The sequence below is a fragment of the Palaemon carinicauda genome, chromosome 10 (genome assembly GCF_036898095.1).
Source record: "Palaemon carinicauda isolate YSFRI2023 chromosome 10, ASM3689809v2, whole genome shotgun sequence".
In the NCBI taxonomy this organism is placed as follows: Eukaryota; Metazoa; Arthropoda; class Malacostraca; order Decapoda; family Palaemonidae; genus Palaemon; species Palaemon carinicauda.
Window position 1 is genome coordinate 17675168 of NC_090734.1, and position 22254 is coordinate 17697421.

Below are 22254 nucleotides of genomic sequence, written 5' to 3' on the forward strand. Positions count from 1 at the left end.
ATTGTCGTTACTTACATTTCAAGTAATAATGTAGTTACATTCGCTAGTACTTAGTTCTTGAGGCAAATCTCTCTAGATTTATCTAGATAGGTAGAGAAATAGATGCTTCGTGAATAACATCTGCGCTCACTTATATATATATATATATATATATATATATATATATATATATATATATATATATATATATATATATATATCACCAGAAATAACGCAGAATTCCATCTAACCGAACTGCACTATATTTTCAACCATAATACATTTACATTTATTGGACTACTACCTATGTTTTGACTCCGTGAATTCCATAAACATCAGTAGTATAAATATATTAATGCTTTATTATTTTCGAAATAAGTCCACGGCATTGCATAAATTGTTGATTTTATCAAAACTGAAAATTCATCTAGCTAATTTTTTCATCAATTCCATGCAATTAATTTCAACGCTGATTGCAGTCAATAATATTTCATATTGCAGAATTTCATATCGAAGATTGAAAAGGAAAAAGCAAAAATTATTAAACAAAACATATTGTCATATGAATACGCATAATGCCATTCAGTCTTATATGCAATAAAGTGCAAAGTATAAGTCACTGCAATTTCCGTGTGACTATAAACAGTGCATATTGTTTTAATATTTGAGAATTTGTTTACTCGTTTATATGGATAAATGTTTTTCTGTTGTCATTAATGGAATATGTTTACTTTTTCTTACTGTCGCGGTTGCGCAGATATATTACATACATATATATATACATATATATATATGTATATATATATGTATATGTATGCACACCGGTATGTATTTATAGTTTGTATGTGTAAATATGAATTGTATATATATATATATATATATATATATATATATATATATATATATATATATATATATATATATAATTGCAGTAGGCTACATGATATAGAAACAAATATATATATATATATATATATATATATATATATATATATATATATATATATATATGTATATATATAAACATATATGTATATATATACATATATATATTTACAGTAGGCTACATGATATAAATACCAATATATATATATATATATATATATATATATATATATATATATATATATATATATATATGTATATATAAACATATATGTATATACATATATATATATATATATTTATATATTTACAGTAGGCTACATGATATAAATACCAATATATATAAAAATATATATATAAAAATATATATAAATATATATATATATATATATATATATATATATATATATATATATATATATATATATATATACACATCGTGTGTGTACCCTCGGCATGCATATATTATATTTCATGTACTTGATCCATTACCCTACCTTATCCTCGTTTTAAAAAGACCTATTCCCCACCTTATCAAAACCGTAGGAATTTTCTGAATATAGTCACAGTAGAGGTATCGCTTAACGACGGGTCGCGCATGAGAGAGAGAGAGAGGTGTCCTCTGACGCATGTGGGATATAATCCTTTAACAGGTGTGAACTATCACTGAATTACCTCCTGTAATGACAGGTGTTACAGTAAGGTATTTGATGGAGGGAGAGGAAGGATCATGTTCTTAAATGGTTTGAATGGATTTGCTGGTTTAGTCATATAATGCGAGAGTATAATTGCTTGTGTGGTGTATATTAGCGGTCTGTTTGATGTCTTTTTTTAGTTAGGGTTGTATCTAAAGGGTTACCTTGGAAAAATTTACTAAGAGGAAATGGTATAATGGAAGGGTCTTAGTTTGCGTGTGTGTATATGTATATATATATATATATATATATATATATATATATATATATATATATATATATATATATATATATAAATATATATATACATATATGAATATGAATATATAGGCTCCATATATATATATATATATATATATACATATATATATATATATATATATATATATATATGTATATATGTACACATATATATATATATATATATATATATATATATATATGTATATATATACAAAGTATATATAAATTATTGTATGAATAAATTTATAAACAAATAATATACATTATTTAGATACACACATCATATATATATATATATATATATATATATATATATATATATATATATATATATATAATCTTGTACGGTTTACCTGTTACCAGTCTCTGTTCTTATCATGCTCAAACACCTTCATAAATTTTCTATTCTTTTACTTACGCTACGAAGTTATCTTGAGATCTTTTCTAAACTGTTATTTGAAATCATCTCTTTATTTTTACTATAAAATTCCTCTCATTTCGTGTACTCGGGTCCATAGCCCCCCCCCCCCCCCTTGCCGAGGTAAACATCCCCCCCACTGGGCTTATTCTGTACCAGCCTCTCAGCAATTTTTAATAGTTTTAAATTTGATTGTTAGTATTCGCAAAAATCTATATTTTTTCATCAAAGTTATTGCGAGGTTTCTTGAAGTTTTTCTTTGTTTAATTTTTTTTTCCAGTTTTTTACACCAACACTTTTTTTCTGACACTTAATAGTCTTCCAAAGTTATTTTCCGACGCTTAAAAGTCTTCCGGGTTTCTCCAACACTACATTCTTTCAAATTTCTTTTACTGACACTTTAAAGTCTTCCAGGGTTTCTCCAACACTTTATAGCCTTTCAAAATTATTTTCCGACACTTAAAAGTCTTCCAGGTTTTCTCCAACACTATAGTCTTTCAAAATTATTTTCCGACACTTAAAAATCTTCTCGGGTTTCTACAACACTTTATAGTCTTTCAAAGTTATTTTCTGACACTTAAAAGTCTTCCGGGGTTTCTCCAACACTTTGTAGTCTTTCAAAGTTATTTTCCGACACTTAAAAGTCTTCCAGGGTTTCTCCAACACTTTATAGTATTTCAAACTTATTTTCCGACACTTTAAAGTCTTCCAGGTTGTCTCCAACGCTTTATAGTCTTTCAAAGTTATTTTCTGACACTTAAAAGTCTTCCAGGTTTTCTCCAACACTTTATAGTCTTTCAAAGTTATTTTCCGACACTTTAAAGTCTTCCGGGGTTTCTCCAACACTTTATAGTTTTTCAAAGTTATTTTCCAACACTTAAAAGTCTTCCAGTTTTTTTTACAACATTTTATAGTCTTTCAAAGTTATTTTCTGACACTAAAAAGTCTTCCAGGTTTTCTCCAACACTTTATAGTCTTTCAAAGTTATTTTCCGACACTTGAAAGTCTTCCAGGTTTTCTCCAACACTTTATAGTCTTTCAAAGTTATTTCTCGACACTTGAAAGTCTCCCGGGGTTTCGCCAACACTTTATAGTCTTTCAAAGTTATTTTCCGACACTTAAAAGTCTTCCGGGGTTTCTCCAACACTTAATAGTCTTTAGAAGTTATTTCTCGACACTTGAAAGTCTCCCGGGGTTTTCCAACACTTTATAGTCTTTCAAAGATATTTTCCGACACTTAAAATTCTTCCAGGTTTTCTCCAACACTTTATAGTCTTTCAAAGTTATTTTCCGACACTTGAAAGTCTTCCAGGTTTTCTACATCATTTTATAGTCTTTCAAAGTTTTTTCCGACACTTAAAAGTCTTCTTGGGTTTCTCCAACTCTTTATAGTCTTTCAAAGTTATTTCTCGACACTTGAAAGTCTCCCGGGGTTTCGCCAACACTTTATAGTCTTTCAAAGTTATTTTCCGACACTTAAAAGTCTTCCGGGGTTTCTCCAACACTTAATAATCTTTCAAAGTTATTTCTCGACACTTGAAAGTCTCCCGGGGTTTCGCCAACACTTTATAGTCTTTCAAAGATATTTTCCGACACTTAAAAGTCTTCCAGGTTTTCTCCAACACTTTATAGTCTTTCAAAGTTATTTTCTGACACTTTAAAGTCTTCCGGGGTTTCTCCAACACTTTATAGTTTTTCAAAGTTATTTTCCAACACTTAAAAGTCTTCCAGTTTTTCTACAACATTTTATAGTCTTTCAAAGTTTTTTTCTGACACTTTATAGTCTTTCAAAGTTTTTTCTGACACTTTATAGTCTTTCAAAGTTTTTTCTGATACTTTATAATCTTTCAAAATTTTTTCCGACACTTAAAAGTCTTCCAGGTTTTCTACATCATTTTATAGTCTTTCAAAGTTTTTTCCGACACTTAAAAGTCTTCTCGGGTTTCTCCAACTCTTTATAGTCTTTCAAAGTTATTTCTCGACACTTGAAAGTCTCCCGGGGTTTCGCCAACACTTTATAGTCTTTCAAAGTTATTTTCCGACACTTAAAAGTCTTCCAGGGTTTCTCCAACACTGTATAGTCTTTCAAAGTTATTTCTCGACACTTGAAAGTCTCCCGGGGTTTCGCCAACACTTTATAGTCTTTCAAAGATATTTTCCGACACTTAAAAGTCTTCCAGGTTTTCTCCAACACTTTATAGTCTTTCAAAGTTATTCCTCGACACTTGAAAGTCTTCCAGGTTTTCTCCAACTCTTTATAGTTTTCCGACACTTGAAAGTCTTCCAGGGTTTCTACAACACTTTATAGTCTTTCAAAGTTATTTTCCGACACTTGAAAGTCTTCCAGGGTTTCCCCAACACTTATAGTCTTTCAAAGTTATTTCTCGACACTTGAAAATCTTCCTGGTTTTCTACAACATTTTATAGTCTTTCAAAGTTATTTTCCGACACTTAAAAGTCTTCCATGTTTTCTCTAACAATTTATAGTCTTTCAAAGTTATTTTCTGACACTTAAAAGTCTTCAAGGTATTCTCCAATACTTTTTAGTCTTTCAAAGTTATTTTCCGACACTTAAAAGTTTCCAGATTTTCTCCAACATTTTATAGTCTTTCAAAGTTATTTTCCGACACTGAAAAGTCTATCGGGGTTTCTCCAACACTTTATAGTCTTTCAACGTTATTTTCCGACACTTGTAAGTCTTTCGGGGTTTCCCCAACACTTTATGGTCTTTCAACGTCATTTTCCGACACTTGAAAGTCTTCCAGGTTTTCTCCAACACTTTATAGTCTTTCAACGTTATTTTCCGACACTTGAAAGTCTTTCGGGGTTTCTCTAACACTTTATAGGCGTTCTTGAATAATTTCTTTCAGCATTTAAGTTTATTTTGAAATATCCTTTTAAGACTCGTTGCATTTTATGCGAAATTTTAAAACCTCGTTAAACAATATGATAAGGATTTTTCATTCTTCTCCTTAGCTATAAACCATCTCAAAACATTTTATTTATGTTACTTGTATTTTCCATCAATACAATTTTGCATCAATAAAATCAAAGTGTCTTGATTTTTTTTTCAAATAAAAGCTCATTCCATATGTTTCTTCCTTTTTTTCTTCCAAAAAGCTTAATCCATATTTTTCTACCTCTTTCCCTCCAAAAACTTATTCCAAAAATGTTCTAATATTTTCTTCCAAAAGTCTATTCCTTATTTCACCTCCTTTTTTCCGCTAAACACTTATTCTTTATTTTTCTTCTTTTATGTTCTTCCTTTTTTTCCTCCAAAATCTTATTCCATATTTTTCTAACTCTTTCCCTCCAAAAAACTTATTCCAAAAATTTTCTAATATTTTCTTCCATAAGTCTATTCCTTATTTTACCTCCTTTTTTCCTCTAAACACTTATTCTTTATTTTTCTTCTTTTATGTTCTTCCTTTTTTTCCTCCAAAAGCTTATTCCACATTTTTCTACCACAATATACCTTAAACAATGTTAATGCTTAATTCTAATTATTTTAAATGTATCAAAATATTTTGCTTGCTTCCTCCAGCATTCGAAAATCTCATTCATAACTCCTCCCCATCTCTCTCTCTTCCCCATCTCTCCCCAAACAGCCACGATCCCCAAATGCGCCGGATGTTCGGAGGTCATCCTGGACCGCTTCATCCTCAAAGTGCTGGAAAGGACGTGGCACTCCCGGTGCCTGAAGTGTGCTGACTGTGGGGCACAGCTCACAGACAAATGCTTCGCCCGCAACCAGCAGGTCTACTGTAAAGAGGACTTTTTCAGGTAAAATTTGGCCCGTCTCGGTTCTCCCCTTCTTATTATTATTATTATTATTATTAGTAGTAGTAGTAGTAGTAGTAGTAGTAGTATTGCTCCTAAAAAAATAAGTTTAATTTGCCATTTGACTCGGCCTTCTACTGATAAGCTGTTATTATTATTATTATTATTATTATTATTATTATTATTATTATTATTATTATTATTGCTACTAAAAATAAGTTTAATTTGCCATTTAACTCTGCCTTCTACTGTTAAGGAGTTATTATTATTATTATTTTTATCATTATTATTATAATTATTATTATTATTATTGCTCCTAAAAAATAACTTTAATTTATCATTTAACTCTACTGATAAGCAGTTATTATTATTATTATTATTATTATTATTATTATTGTTATTATTATTATTATTATTATTATTATTATTGTTATTATTATTATTATTATTATTATTGTTATTATTATTATTATTATTATTATTATTATTATTATTATTACAAGCTAGGATACAAAAGGAAATGAATAAACTACTTGAGAAGAATAAGCAATCAAAATAAGATATTCATAGACCATAAACGACTTTAAATTAGATCGTTCACTTATAATAAAAAAAAAAAAAAAAAAAAAAAAAAAAAAAAAACGAGGAAGAGAAATGAGACAGAAGAGGATGTTTGAAGTTTTGAAAGGGTACTCAGGTTTTTATGTTATACATTTTGGGTGCTGCTGATTCTGCTAGGTGGCTTAAAACTTCGATTCTTTCAAAGTATTTTTTTTTTTTTTTTTTTTTTGTAAGATTAAGGTTCTTACTATTATTATAGATGTTGGTTGCTCCTGATTCTTCTAAGTGATTTAATATGATTACGCCCATTAAATATTGTAAGTCCTTAAATCCCTTTGCTACATCCCACTGTGGCCTTTAAGTTTCACCAGCCTTAGACCCGCCCTTTCTTTTGAGTATTATACAAACCATGAATCTCTAGAGCTCCAAATTATACCCTTAAAAAGACCCTTTGCCCTTCTGAATATCCCAGACATGCCGCAGACCCCCAAGGTGCCCTTTTTATACCCTTGCAAGGACCCTTTGCCCTTCTGAATATCCATAGACCATTAGAAGCACCCTTTTCAAACACGCCACATACCACCAAGCTGCCCTTTTTATAGCCTTGCAAGGACCCTTTGCCCTTCTGAATATCCCAGACCATCAGCGGCGCCCTTCATAAACATGCCACAGACCCCCAAGGCGCCCTTTTTATACCCTTGCAAGGACCCTTTGCCCTTCTGAATATCCATAGACCATTAGAAGCACCCTTTTCAAACACGCCACATACCACCAAGCTGCCCTTTTTATAGCCTTGCAAGGACCCTTTGCCCTTCTGAATATCCCAGACCATCAGCGGCGCCCTTCATAAACATGCCACAGACCCCCAAGGCGCCCTTTTTATACCCTTGCAAGGACCCTTTGCCCTTCTGAATATCCATGGACCATTAGAAGCACCCTTTTCAAACACACCGCAGACTCCCAAGGCGCCCTTTTTATACCCTTGCAAAGACCCTTTAACCTTCTGAATATTCCCACACCGTCAGAGGCGCCCTTTTTATACCCTTGCAAGGACCATTTGCCCTTCTGAATATCCCACACCGTCAGAGGCGCCCTTTTTATACCCTTGCAAGGACCCTTTAACCTTCTGAATATCCATAGACCATTAAAAGCACCCTTTTCAAACACGCCACATATCACCTCAAGACGCCCTTTTTTAAAAGTCTCCCCGGCCCTAGACTCCCCTGCCGTTGACCGAGACCTCCTCCTTCCCCGCAGAAGGTACGGCACGAAGTGCGCTGGGTGCGAGCAGGGCATCCCGCCGACGCAGGTCGTCCGGAGGGCGCAGGACAACGTCTACCACCTCCACTGTTTCGCCTGCGTCATCTGCCAGAGGCAGCTGAACACGGGCGACGAGTTCTACCTCATGGAGGACAATAAACTCGTGTGTAAGAGCGACTATGAGCAGGCTAAGCAGAGAGGTATGTCACTCAAGGGTAAGGGCCAAAAAAGTGGTGAAGTTAAAAGTTTTTTTTTTTTTCTGCCATTCATGGAACTTCTTTTACTTTTTTTTTTTTTTTTACTTTTTTATGTCTTTTCTCTCTACCTTGACTCGGATAGTTAGTAAGTTATTTTATTATTCTCCTTTTTTATTTTTTTTGCTCTTGTTGTTGTTGTTGTTGCTGTGTTTCATCTTTCTGTTTGCCGTAATTAATTCCCCTATTCGCTCCCATGGTCCACCGACCCCCTCCCTCCCATATAGTTGGTTGCTATTGCTGTTGAAATATACGAATCCATTCATTCATTCATTTATATATTATTCTATTTCTTAGATTATCTTTTTTTCATTTGGCTTTTGACTTGAATGTTTAAATGCATTTTTTTAATATGATATATCATATCTCCCTCTTTCGAAAATGTTAAAAGCACGATTTTAAAAATCTCAAAAATCCTTTGAACACAATACTCTGCATGCAATTGACGCAAGAGGGAGACGTGATATACGCATTGATGCTGATGTTTTTTTATCCACACTACTTCCCTTTTTTTTATCATTATTTTAATTCCCGCCCGTCAGCCCACCTGCCCCCGCCCACGCTCTGCCAACCCACACCAACACCCTGCTACTAACCCCAGGTCTGTGATTCCACGGCCAGCATGTCTAAAATGTCTGAAATTATGTATTTCTCTCTAAAGAAATGGGGTAACTTACTACTACCCTTCATTTTCTCTTTTCTGTTTAGTTAACGATAATAGTATCACTTAACCCTCCCCGCCCCCTTTAACCAACACCTCGGATTTACTTTTCTTATTAGATATCGATTTAACGAACTGGCTAAAAACAAAATTTGGGGTTTCGGGTGAAAATCGAATGGAAGAGATTAATATAAAACAAGATCGGAAGCAGGCGGTGTGTTGTGTGCTCTTGGCAGTGGCGATATCTGTAATCAGAAATAGAGTATTGCATACAAACGCCCCTTTCCCAAAGCATCCCCTTCTTTCTTTCCCTCCTAAGACCCCAGACCCCCCCCCCCAAAAAAAAAAATTACCATAGACCCCCCAGAAAATTAGAAATATCGGAAGTAGGCGGTGTGGTGTGTTTGGTCGGGGCAGTGGCGATATTCATAACAAATAGAGTATTGCATACAAACGCCCCCCCCCCCTTCTTTCTTTCCCTCCTAAACCCCCAGACCCCCCAAAAAAAAATTACCTTAGACACCCCCAGCCAAAAAAAATCTAGAAATAAATATCCATGGCCCCCCAACCGTTCTGACTGACTTTGGCCCCCTTTGCACAAGCCCTCCCCCCCCTCCTTCTCTCCTTCTCTCTTTCCCTCCAACCCCCTCTCCCCCTTCTCTCTTTCCCTCCTAACCCCCAGACCCCCCAATAAAATGCCTTAGACCCTCCAAGCCTAAAAATTAGAAATAAAAACCATGGCCCCCCAACCGTTCTGACTGACTTCGACCCCATTTCCACAATCCACCCCCTCCTCTCTTTCCCTCTAACCCCCCCCCCCTCTTCTAGCCCCCCAGACCCCCCCAAGAGATTACCTTACACCCCCCAACCCCAAAAATTAGAAATAAAAACCCCATGGCCGCCAACCGTTCTGACTGACCTTGTGTCTATGGGTTGGGCTGTGTTCGCAGAGGACGACTTGAGTGGAAAGCGTCCACGCACAACCATCAACGCTCGCCAGCTGGAGAAACTGAAGGCAGCTTACAGCAAGTGCGCCAAGCCACCTAGACACGTCCGCGAGCAGCTGTCGGCCGACACCGGCCTGGACATGAGGGTCGTGCAAGTCTGGTTTCAAAACAGGTACGTCTGGTACAGCTGCTGAACCAAAGGTGCCGCCAGGGACACTGGAGAGAACCCCAGAAATTTGCAATTTTTTATTTTTTTTTTTATTTATTTAGAGAGAGGAGAATTGAATTCCCAAAATGTTTTATCATATCTAGAAAAGTTTTTGAAATTTTTGTATGATTCGCTCAAAAGTTTATTTTGAAAAAATTAATAATTCTCTTAAATAAGAGGAAGATTAGGATGTTTTAAGTCATACCTAAGAAATGCTTTATCATACCTGGACAATTCTAGAACAATTTCATATCGGTAATTTTTTTTTTTATGATTCACTCAAAAGTTTATTAAAAGTAAAATTATTCCCCCCCCCCCCAAAAAAAAAGAGGAAACGAAGTAATTTTTTAAATAATTCCGAAAAAATTGTCTAATTGGGAAATCTTTTTTATGATTAAAAAATCAGATAATTCAAATTATATCATCAACCAAAGAGACAAATAATCATATAGAAAAAATGACCAGTTATAAGAGACATCACTTAAATATAAAAATGTAATTTAGAAATTGATTAGTTACATTTATATCGTCTCCCTGTATTTGAAAGTCAATCTTGTTCAAGAAATTTCTCTAAAATTGAAAAATTGATATTTCAACATTGTAAATTCCGTGGCATATTTATCAAAAATGGCATTAAAATTCCAATTTGATTCTTAGGAAGACTCATGGCTAAGAAAAATAAGCATTTAAATCCCAATTTGATTCTCTGTCGAAGACTATTAGCTAAGAAAATTTTAAATAAAGTAAGTCTAAGTTTAATATCACCCTGAAAAGAACTTAAAACCCATAAACCAATTTTATGAATCGATTTCCAATGATATCCTCAAGTGTTCATAGATTGAAAATCCAGTGTAAAAAAGGGGAGATCAGTGATCCAGGTGGCACCAATACACTGTAGAAACGGCAGTCAGTATAGCTGGTTAGCCGTGACAACACTGCTCTGGGAGTCTTAGTATTGTACACTGCTGTTTGGGAGTTTTTGTCGGGTAGATGATGTTTACTCTGTAGCTCTGCACCAGAAATGACTCTGCCCTTGATACTCAAGTTGGAAGTGGCTCTGCCATTTAATGCTTAAGTTAGAAGTGGCTCTGCTCTTGATACTCAAGTTAGAAGTGGCTCTACTCTTGATACCTAAGTTAGAAGTGGCTCTGCCATTTAATACTTAATTTAGAAGTGGCTCTGCTCTTGATACTTAAGTTAGAAGTGGCTCTGCCCTTATTAGTAGAGTTAGCGTTGGCTCTGTCATTTGTGTTAAGTTAGAAATGGCTCTGCCATTTGATACTTAAGTTGGAAGTGGCTCTGCCATTTAATGCTTAAGTTAGAAGTGGCTCTGCTCTTGATACTCAAGTTAGAAGTGGCTCTGCTCTTGATACCTAAGTTAGAAGTGGCTCTGCCATTTAATACTTAATTTAGAAGTGGCTCTGCTCTTGATACTTAAGTTAGAAGTGGCTCTGCCCTTGTTAGTAGAGTTAGCGTTGGCTCTGTCAATTGTGTTAAGTTAGAAATGGCTCTGCCATTTGATACTTAAGTTGGAAGTGGCTCTGCCGTTTAATGCTTAAGTTAGAAGTGGCTCTCCTCTTGATACTCAAGTTAGAAGTGGCTCTGCTCTTGATACCTAAGTTAGAAGTGGCTCTGCCATTTAATACTTAATTTAGAAGTGGCTCTGCTCTTGATACTTAAGTTAGAAGTGGCTCTGCCCTTATTAGTAGAGTTAGCGTTGGCTCTGTCAATTGTGTAAAGTTAGAAATGGCTCTGCCATTTGATACTTAAGTTAGAAGTGGCTCTGCCATTTAGTACTTGAGATAGAAGTGGCTCTGCTCTTGATACTAAAATTAGAAATGGCTCTGCCATCTAATACTTAAGTTAGAAGTGGCTCTGCCATTTAATACTTAAGTTAAAAGTGGCTCTGCTCTTGATACTCAAGTTAGAAATGGCTCTGCCATTTGATACTTAAGTTAGAAGTGGCTCTGCCATTTAATACCTGAGTTAGAAGTGGCTCTGCTCTTGATACTTGAATTAGAAGTGGCTCTGCCATTTGATACTCAAGTTACAAGTGGCTCTGCTCTTGATACTTAAGTTAGAAGTGGCTCTGCCCTTGTTAGTATAGTTAGCGTTGGTTCTGTCAATTGTGTAAAGTTAGAAATGGCTCTGTCCATGGTACTAAGGGGAAAAAAAATAACAGAAGCTTTTTCTTCCTGATTTCTTTGCATTCACACGTCAATGTACACTTTGAATCACATAGAAATATTTAGAATCTAGAAACACAACAAAGTAACAGGTTGTTCATAGTTAAGAGAGAGAGAGAGAGAGAGAGAGGAAAAAAAAAGGCATTAAGAATGTAGCGGTATTTTGGAAAACCACACATTGTGTCGTTAGTCACAGAAAAAATAAAATAGACCACTGCATGATACTGCGTTTGCGATATATATATATATATATATATATATATATATATATATATATATATATATATATATATATATATATATATATATATATATGGCATTTGTATTTCTTCTTTCCTGTTCGTTGTCTCTAGAGTATTTTAGGAGCCAATCTTCTTGAAAATCTGATTTGGATTGATATTCTGGGGTACAGAGTACGGAACGCATGTAGACTTTAGACTTAGACTCTCATGAAAAGTAGACATAGACTCACGTGAAACAATTAGACATATAAACAATTAGACTCACATGAGAAAATTAGCCTTAGCATATCGCGATGAATTAGATATAGACTCACATGAGAAAATTAGTTTTAGACTCACGTGGTAAAATAGATATATATTCACTATTCGTAGGAAGAATTACTTAACCATCATTGTTCTATAATACTTGCATTATCCTAGAGTAGTGGGAGATCAAACCAAATTTCTGTTGATACGCAAATTGTTTACCTAATAGGCCTACACAGTAATATTGTTATACTCGAATTGCTCGAACCATTATAATTCTTATCAGAGGCCCCAATAAGTCAAACTTGACTCCTACAGAGCTTACATAATGCAACAAGTTTCCAGTAATTAAAAACTCTAGGCTTACTATACAATTTCTTTTTTAATGAGGCGCATTTTCACTGACTTGCAGCGGTGCCCTTTTAGCTCGGAAAAGTTTCCTGATCCCTGATTGGTCAGAATTATCTTGTCCAACCAATCAGCGATCAGGAAACTGTTCCGAGCTGAAAGGGCACAATTGCGAGTCGGTGCAAGTCTGCCTTACTAGAAAGAATTGACTATAGAATCGAGTGTCGTAATAGTCCTAGAAATTTCCCTGACTCGCAGCGGTGCCCTTTTAGCTCGGAGAAGTTTCCTGCTCTCTGATTGGTCAGAATTATCTTGTCCAACCAATCAGCGATCAGGAAACTGTTCCGAGCTAAAAGGGCACAATTGCGAGTCGGTGCAACACTAAAAAGAATTGACTATGGAATCGAATGTCGTAATAGGACTAAACATTTCCCTATCTAATCAGTTTTGAGAATGAATAATCTCGCGTGTAATCTATTGGCAATGCATTTGAGGTCTTACCTCTATCTGTCATTACGAAGGCAAGTATAATATTTGTTTCTTATCTGTGTAGTCTTAAGGCGATGGTGAACCTTGTGTAGCAAGTGAGTATATAAAGAAGGGCGCAGCTATATGTCGGATTTCACAGGCGGAAAAAAAAAGAAAACCTTCCAGAAGCAGTTTTGTCTCAGTGTCAGTCAGAAGCCGAAAGCCAGACTTGCACGTACCTCTTGTCAGACGAGAGTCAGAGATTTAGTTGAGAGAGAGAGAGAGAGAGAGAGAGAGAGAGAGAGAGAGAGAGAGAGAGAGAGAGAGAGAGAGAGAGAGAGTGTGTGTGTTTCTATTCCATCCCCAGTCCCCGTCTGTATATACTAGCTTCTCTTTAATACCTATTTATGCGTAACCCATTAATTATTATTTAGAATTGTAATTGCCTCTCACCCATTCCGTGATGTGTCTTGATTTTCTTAGTCTGTTGAGGATAAATGTCTTTTGAATGTCAGCACCCAAAGGCGAATGAATAGTAACGCATGGCCTATATATAACCACTTGTCTGTAAGTGTTTAAAAACAAAGCTTGTGATCAGTTGCTCTCGGTGATGTAGCACCCGTAAAAAACCTCTACGGCTTTTCCTAACCACATTTCAGTTCATCTTAAAATTTTATCATACAGTACTATTTTTTTCTTTGAATTCCTTTTACGTTTTGTTCTCAAGTTTTTAACGCTTTGTGTTCTCATTCGAAGATATCTTTGGATTAATATCCCATACCCATTGTTTTTTAAATCTAATGCTGTGTTTAAGTTTTCAGAAATCCCTAGTTACAGTAGCTTTAAGTATAGTGTTTTTTAGTTGTTTGACCCCTTGAGAAATGATTAGATAGACGATAACCATTTATATTGGTTCTGTGACTGACAATCCTTTTCTTTAGTTTGATACAAGCCATTTAGTTTTAAGCATGAGACCAAATCGTATCATCAGTCAAATTTATTCATGATAAAAATAAAAAACTTGAGCTAAATATTACCCTACAGTACATCATTGTAATCTAATATAGAAAGGCCCTCTTTTCAAGATGGAAGTAATAATATCCGCTGACTAAGCATATTAATGTAGATTTCAAAGTTGTAATATTCTTTTTTTATAATTGAATGGGTCAATAGGGGTACCTTTTTTAAAATATTGTTTGGGGTTACCTTTGAAAAAAAATAGGGTAGGCCTACCTTTTAAAAAATTGTTTGGGTCTTTGGGGGTAGCTTTTGAAAAATGGTTTAGGTCTTTGGGACACCTTTTGAAAAATTGTTTGGGGTACCTTTTAAAAAAAAATTGTTTAAGTCTATTGGGGGCACCTTTTGAAAAATTGCTTTGGGGGTACCTATTAAAAAAAAAATAGGGTTAGGCCTTCCTTTTAAAAAATTATTTGGGTCTTTGGGGGTACCTTTTTTTTGAAGAATTATTTGACTGACGGTCGGTTTCTTTGACGTTTGTTTGTTGCAGAAGGCGACGCGACAAACAAACGACCCCGTACCACCATCTCGGCGCGACAGTTGGAGCAACTGAAACAGGCGTACAAAGAGAGTCCCAAACCCGCTCGCCACGTTAGGGAACAACTTTCTCAGACCCTCGGCCTTGACATGAGGGTCGTGCAGGTCTGGTTTCAAAACAGGTAAATGAACTCGTTGTGTAAAGTCCTTCACTCAGGTTAAGAAACAAGATTAGCTTTTTTTTTTTGTCTCTAAAGGAAGACTGAGGGTGTGGTTTAGTGACATATGTGTATATTTTGTCTTTAAAGGAAGACAGATGGTGTGGTTTAGTGACAGGTCTAATTTTTGTCTTTAAAGGAAGACAGAGGGTGTGGTTTAGTGACTTGGATGTAAATTTTGTCTTTAAAAGAAGACAAAAGGTGTGGTTTAGTGACTTGGATGTAGATTTTGTCTTTAAAGGAAGACGGAGGGTGTGATTTAGTGACATAGGTCTAATGTTTGTCTTTAAAGGAAGACAGAGGGTGTGATTTAGTGACGTAGGTCTAATTTTTGTCTGTAAATGAAGGCAGAGGGTGTGGTTTAGTGACATATGTCTATTTTTTATCTTTAATGGAAGACACAGAGGGAGATTTAGTGTCATAGATCTATTTTTGGTCTTAAATTGAAGACAGAGTTTGTGATTTAGTGCACTAGGTCTATTTTTTTATCTTTAAAGTAGACAGATCGTGTGATTCAGTGCCATAGGTCTACTTTTTTTCTTTAAAGAAAGCCACAAGGTGTGATTTAGTGTCATAAGTCTATTTTTTTTTTAATGGAAGACAGAGTGTGATTTAGTGTCATAGTCTTATTTTTTTTTTCTTTGATGGTAGACTTGGTGCCTTAGGTCTAATTTTTGCCTTTAAAGGAAAAGAGAGGGGGGTGTGATTTAAGTCTGATTTTTAAAAAGCATACTTGATAGACGTTTGCTTTGTCTGGTTTCGTAACGGGTTGAAGAGCTCATTACAAAATTCTTCATCCGTGAAATACAAAAACCAAGTTAATTAAGGAGTAAGTCGCCATGACTTTAAAGACAGAGAATGTGCGAATTTAGTTCCGTAGGTCCAATGCTTTTTGCCTCAGATGTAATGTTTTTTTTTTTTTTTTTTTTTTTTTTTTTTTTTTTTTTTTTTTTTTTTTTTGCGCAGTTTTAGTTGATAGATATTTATTTTGTGCGGCTTTTAAACAGGGGAAGGAACAGATTAAGTTTTTCTTCCTTCATATAAGAAAATAGATTAATAACTGTAACTTTAGTCTTTTTTAAAGATATATGTTAACATAGGTCTAATGTGTATGCACTCTTAATTTATATGCACTCGCTTAACCTGGTTTTGTAATAGGTAAATAAACTCTAATTCGTTCTCTCATTAAATTGAACAAGTTAATAATGAAAAATTTGCGTATTTAAAAGGAGAGATACAGTCTGCCCAATGAATATACTCAATTTTTTTAATGAGGCGTATTTGCACTGACTCGTAGCGGTGTCCTTATAGCTCGGAAAAGTTTCCTGCTATCTGATTGGTTAGAATTATCTCGTCTAACCAATCAGCGGGCAGGAAACTTTTCCGAGCTAAAAGGGCACTCCTGCGAGTCGGTGCAAATCTGCCTCACTAAAAAGAATTGACTATAATTCATGAAATTTGAATTGAGAGAAACTTGCTTTTCCGGGTTTCAAAATAAGTAAATGAACATATGACGTCATTCCTTAGTAAATTACGAAAAAAGAGAATAATTTTCTTTTTAAATAAAAGAAAATGGTTCTTTCGTAGCGACTTAGGTCTAATGTTTAAGCGGTTTTAGTCAACATAAACACGTTATTTACGCCTTGAAACAGACATTATAAATTTTGATTTAATATTTACGCAGTCCTACTTGATAGACGTTTTTTATTTTGGTACAAATGTAGTTTTTTAATATAGATTTTTTTTTTTTTTTTTGTATAGGAAACTTACGCATAAAAGGACGGACATTTTCATTTATTATCTTTTAGTCAATTCTTTTCAACGAGGCAGATTTGCACCGACTCGCATAGTTGCCCTTTTAACTTGGAAAGGTTTCCTGATCGCTGATTGGTTAGCCAAGATCATTCTAACCAATCAGAGAGCAGCAAACTTTTCCAAGCTAAAAGGGCACAGCAGCGAATCAGTGCAAATGCGCCTCATTAAAAAAATCAGTATAGTATCTTAGAACTTATTTATACAAACATGAATGTGTAAACATGTAAATGTTTGTGTGTGTGTTTAAGCGGGTATATTCATGAACATCAATTTACGTGTTTGTAGGCCTATCCCTATAAAGTAAAACTACGTAGGCCTAATTGTTATATCTCATGTAAGTGAAAAGAAAGTTTCTCCTCGTATTAAATCTTACCATTATTATTATTATTATTATTATTATTATTATTATTATTATTATTATTATTATTATTATTTAATTAATATTATTATTTTTTTTATTCTTAATATTATTATTATTATAATTATTATTATTATTATTATTATTATTATTATTATTATAGTTTTTGTTAATTTTACTATTTTTCATTTTCGTCAGTGGACGCCTGACTGACCTTAACACTTGACCCTAAAAATATGACCTTGACCTTCCAAAATGAAGTAAATTCATTCTTTTTTATAATTTCTTAGTGAAATATGTGAAAAAAAAACTTCTCATTTTAGACGTTATGCCGCTGTGCCTCTGAAAAAAATAATAAACTGATATTAGGCCTAACACATTTAACCATCGATTGAAAACTAATTAATTTAAACCTTCCAATGAAATTGGTGTGGTAGGAAAATACAATATAAAATAAAATTCAACCCTATGTTTTATATAACTAAAACTGCATAAAAAAACAACTAAAACGTCAGAAAAGGGTAAAACTACATCAGATAATTCTAAAAAATTGATTTAAAACAACTTAATACATCTAAACCAATTTGTAAAATTTCTAGCACATATAAAACATCCAAACTTTTAAAAATCCATGCCAATATAAAATAAACATAAAAGAATTAAAAAAACAACTAAACTAATATAAAAAAAAGCTAAATTTGAATCTAAACTAACAAAAGGATAACCTAAATATCATTTTAAACAACAAAAACAACATAAAAACAACACGTCCAATATAAAAATCTAAGGCAACATTAAAAAAACTTAAAAAATAAAATAAAAAATAAAAAAATCCGTAAAATATCGCTGAGTGTTGGTCTGGGGCGCAAGATTTTCTAAAATAAACTTTTAGTAGATTTTAATTTGTAGCGTTTCTTTGATTAATTGCGTAACGAAGGAAAACGATAAGATGAGGAAGTTGAGGATAAGAATTGCATGTATTTCAAGCGTATTTAGGAATCTTGTAGTGATTATTACCATAAATTTCTGTCTTTTTTTTTTCTTTTCTTTCCGTATCTCTAGAATTATGAATAGTATTATCATCAGACAATATTAATGATAATGATAGAAATAATAGCGTTTTTTTATATTATAAGGATATCAATATTATTAGAGTACTAATTATCGCCTATATTATTTTTATCATTATTATTATTATTATTATTATTAGTATTATTATTATTATTATTATAATTGTTATTAATATTATTTTTATTATCATTATTATTATTATAACTTGCTAAGCTACAACCCTTGTTGGAAAAGCAGAATTCTATAAGCGCAAAGGCTCCAACAGGGAAAATAACCCAGTGAGGAAAGGAAACAAGGAAAATTAGAATATTTTGAGTAACAACAGTAAAACAAATATCTCCAGTATAATCTATCAAAACTTAACAAAACAAGGGTAAGAGAAATAAGACAATATTTAGCTATGGTAAGCAGCTCTTCTAGGAGGACACTAAAATCAAACCATTGTTCTCTTGTCTTGGGTAGTGCCATAGCCTCTGTAACATGGTCTTCCACTGTCTTGGGTTAGAGTTCTCTCGCTTGAGGGTACACTCGGGCACACTATTCTTTCTAATCTCTCTTCCTCTTATTTTGATAATGTTTTTATAGTTTATATAGGAAATATTTATTTCAATGTTGTTACTGTTCTTAAAATATTTTCTTTATCTTTGTCTCCTTTCCTCACTGGGCCATTTTCCCTGTTGGGGCCCCTGGACTTATAGCATTCTGCTTTTCCAACTTGGGTTATACCTCGGCAATTAATAATAATACTAATAATAATGATAATAATAATAATAATATACTCGAGAGATATGCAGAGGGATATGACGATTATAATGTAATTATGATAAAATAGACATTTTTATCCTTCTTCTATTCTCAAATTACATTTTCCAAAATGGCGGGTTACGTTTCAAGTTTGGAAAACATATAAGAGAATTGTTTTTTGATAAATAAGAGAATTAATTTTGATATATATAAGAGAATTATTTTGATAAGTATAGGAAAATAATTTTTTATAATTATAAGAGAATTATTTTTGATAAATATAAGAGAATTATTTTTGATAAATATAAGAGAATTATTTTTGATAAATATAAGAGAATTATTTTGATAAATATAGGAGAATTATTTTGATAAATATAGGAAAATTGTTTTTGATAAATATAAGGGAATTATTTTTGATAATTATAAGAGAATTATTTTTGATAAATATAAGGGAATTATTTTTGATAAATATAAGAGAATTATTTTTGATAAATATAAGAGAATTACTTTTGATAAATGTGTATAGTGAAATTCAAAATTTATATATTAAAATAGCATTGTTAATTACTACTGTTTACATGCTAAACTAAAACTAGGAACTGTTTATAAGTAAAAAATAGTATATTTTTATTGATGAATAATTATATATATATATATATTATATATATATATATTATATATATATATATATATATATATATATATATATATATATATATATATATATATATATATATATATATATGCGATTAGAAAAATACGTTTAATTATAGTCAATTTCTTTTAAGGAGGCGCATTTGCACCGACTTGCATCGGTGCCTTTTAGCTCAGAAAAGTTTCCTGATCGCTGATTGGTTAGAATTATCTTGTCCAACCAATCAGCGATCAGGAAACTTTTCCGAGCTAAAAGGGCACTGCTGCTATTCAGTGTATATCTGCCCCGCTAAAAAAAATTGACTATAGTTATATAATTTATTGAAATATGATACAATACGAATAGATTGTTTATAGAATCCTGTTAAGGCTAAAACCTGTGACATCTTTTCTACCGTTATTTCTAAATTAAGGGGTCGGTTGCCTGATGCGTCCTCTCTAATGTATTCTATCAACAGTATCAGTCAGTTTCAAAATACGGTGGTGAATAAATGCGTCTCTTGGCGTATATACAACCCCTTCAGTTTATCTTTGCGTAAGGAATGGTGAAAAATTGCGAATTCGGCACTTTTTCATTTCAAAATACTGTACTTAGTGGATACGCATACACCTGTACCTCGTTTTATCTTTGCGTAAGGGACACTAAAAAATAGCAAATTCAGCACTTTTTTCAGTTTATTTCATAATACGGTGGGGACTAAATGCGTATTTTATTCATACACGCCAACATCAGTTTATCTTTGCGTAAGAAATGGAGAAAAAATGCAAATTCAGCACTTTTTCACTTTCATAATATGGTGGGGACTAAATGCGTATCTTTGTGTATACACACCTACCTCAGTTTATCTTTTCTTAAGGAATGCAGAAAAAGCGCCAACTCAGCACTTTTTCAGTCACATAATACGGTGGGAACTAAATGCGTATCTTGGTTCATACATACTCAGTTTATCTTTTCGTAAGTAATTTAAGAAAAAACGTGGACAGTAATAAGCAAATTGAAGATTCTCACGCGTCATCTGGAATGTTATTCCCGCGCGGAAAACTTCGTTCAGTCCTCCAACGCCTTCCGGATAAGCCAAATCAAAACCCCCGACGATATTGTGAAAGATTTAAGAAGCGAAGCGTCGAAATTCCTCTTAATACTTGCGATTAGCTGATACCCATTTTAGCCTGTGAATGTTTAGTAGGGGGAGGAGGGGGGGGCTATTAACCGTCTACCTTATGGGTAAGGGGGTAGGGTGACCGGATCCAGGATCCTGGAAATTTCCAGGGGGATCCAGGGGGGACTTACGTACAAGCCCCCATCACCTACCCCCCAAGGGGACATCCTTAATTCTGCCGTCCCACCATTCAATGTTTCCAATAATCAAAATTGCTCTCTCTCTCTCTCTCTCTCTCTCTCTCCTCCTCTCTCTCTCTCTCTCTCCTCTCTCTCAATGAATAACAAATGATTTGTCTGAGTGCTCCTGGCCATCCAAACAGCCCTCAGGAAATGAGCTGAGGAGAATTGTCTCTCTCTCCCCCCTCCCCTTCCTACTGAAACCCCCCCCCAACTCCCCCCCCCCCCCACTGCTCCCATTCCTGTTGGCCCCGAAAAGAAAAATGGCGGACATAGGAATAAGCTGACGTTTAAATTTCTCCATTCAGGCAAGTAATCGAGATCGAGTAGTTTTGTCTTATATTTTTTTATTCATTTATTTATTCGTCTTCTTCGTCATCCTATGGAATACTTCATGAACTCCTCCTCTCTCTCTCTCTCTCTCTCTCTCTCCTCTCTCTCTCTCTCTCTCCTCTCTCTCTCTCTCTCTCTCTCGCTCGGAAGAAGTTGTGTTACCCTTTTTTTTAGCAGTATGCTTTATGGACCGTCCGGTACAATCGCCCCCTCTCTCTCTCTCTCTCTCTCTCTCTCTCTCTTCTCTCTCTCTCTCTCTCTCTCTCTCTCTCTCTCTCTCTCATTTTTTAACCTTCTCTTTTGGTTGCTGATAAATAATCTGCTAATGGAATGTTTAATCGCGACACAGCCCTTCTTTCAAAATACGGAATCGACTCCACGGTTTTCCCCTCTCCCCCTCCCTCTTCCTCCCCCTCCCCCTCCTGGTAGACCCTTCCATCCCTTAAGTGATCAGTTTTACCTTTTATAGCGATTGGCATCCCTACGTGACGTAAGACGCTCTCTCTCTCTCTCTCTCTCTCTCTCTCTCTCTCTCTCTCTCTCTTTCTCTCTCTCTCTCTGCCACTGCTATTTTCCGTAATTCACCGACTGCCTTACGAGGATGAAACTAGCTCGGGGGTCTCTCTCGCCTTTGTGTTATCCATCCGAGTATTTTATTGAGCGATTTATGCTTATAATTAATCATTCTGGTCTTTTCGTTCTTAGGTGAGTGAGGATTTTTATTCATCTGAATTAAGAGCTTAGTTTAAAGGTTTAAAGGCCGCTCATGATTGGCAGAGGCAAGGGACAGTGACATTGTCCTAGCAAGCAGGACAATGCCCTAGAGACTGGCCATCTAATCGTATGA

At 34.2% G+C, this 22254-nt stretch overlaps 1 protein-coding gene across 8 annotated transcripts in view; it reads left to right on the forward strand.

The window, feature by feature from the left end:
- LOC137648378 (LIM/homeobox protein Lhx3-like) overlaps window positions 1-22254 on the forward strand; it is a 58508-nt gene that overhangs the window by 1453 nt on the left and 34801 nt on the right. For 4 of the 8 annotated variants that reach the window (XM_068381300.1, XM_068381307.1, XM_068381305.1 and 1 more), the window contains exons 2-4: window positions 5829-6003; window positions 7819-8036; window positions 14889-15057. In XM_068381300.1, coding sequence (XP_068237401.1) covers window positions 5829-6003; window positions 7819-8036; window positions 14889-15057 — 562 coding nt within the window. Of the gene's footprint in view, window positions 1-5828; window positions 6004-7818; window positions 8037-9686; window positions 9856-14888; window positions 15058-22254 lie in introns of all 8 variants that reach the window. The other 4 variants (XM_068381301.1, XM_068381306.1, XM_068381303.1 and 1 more) reach the window with 4 other exon arrangements.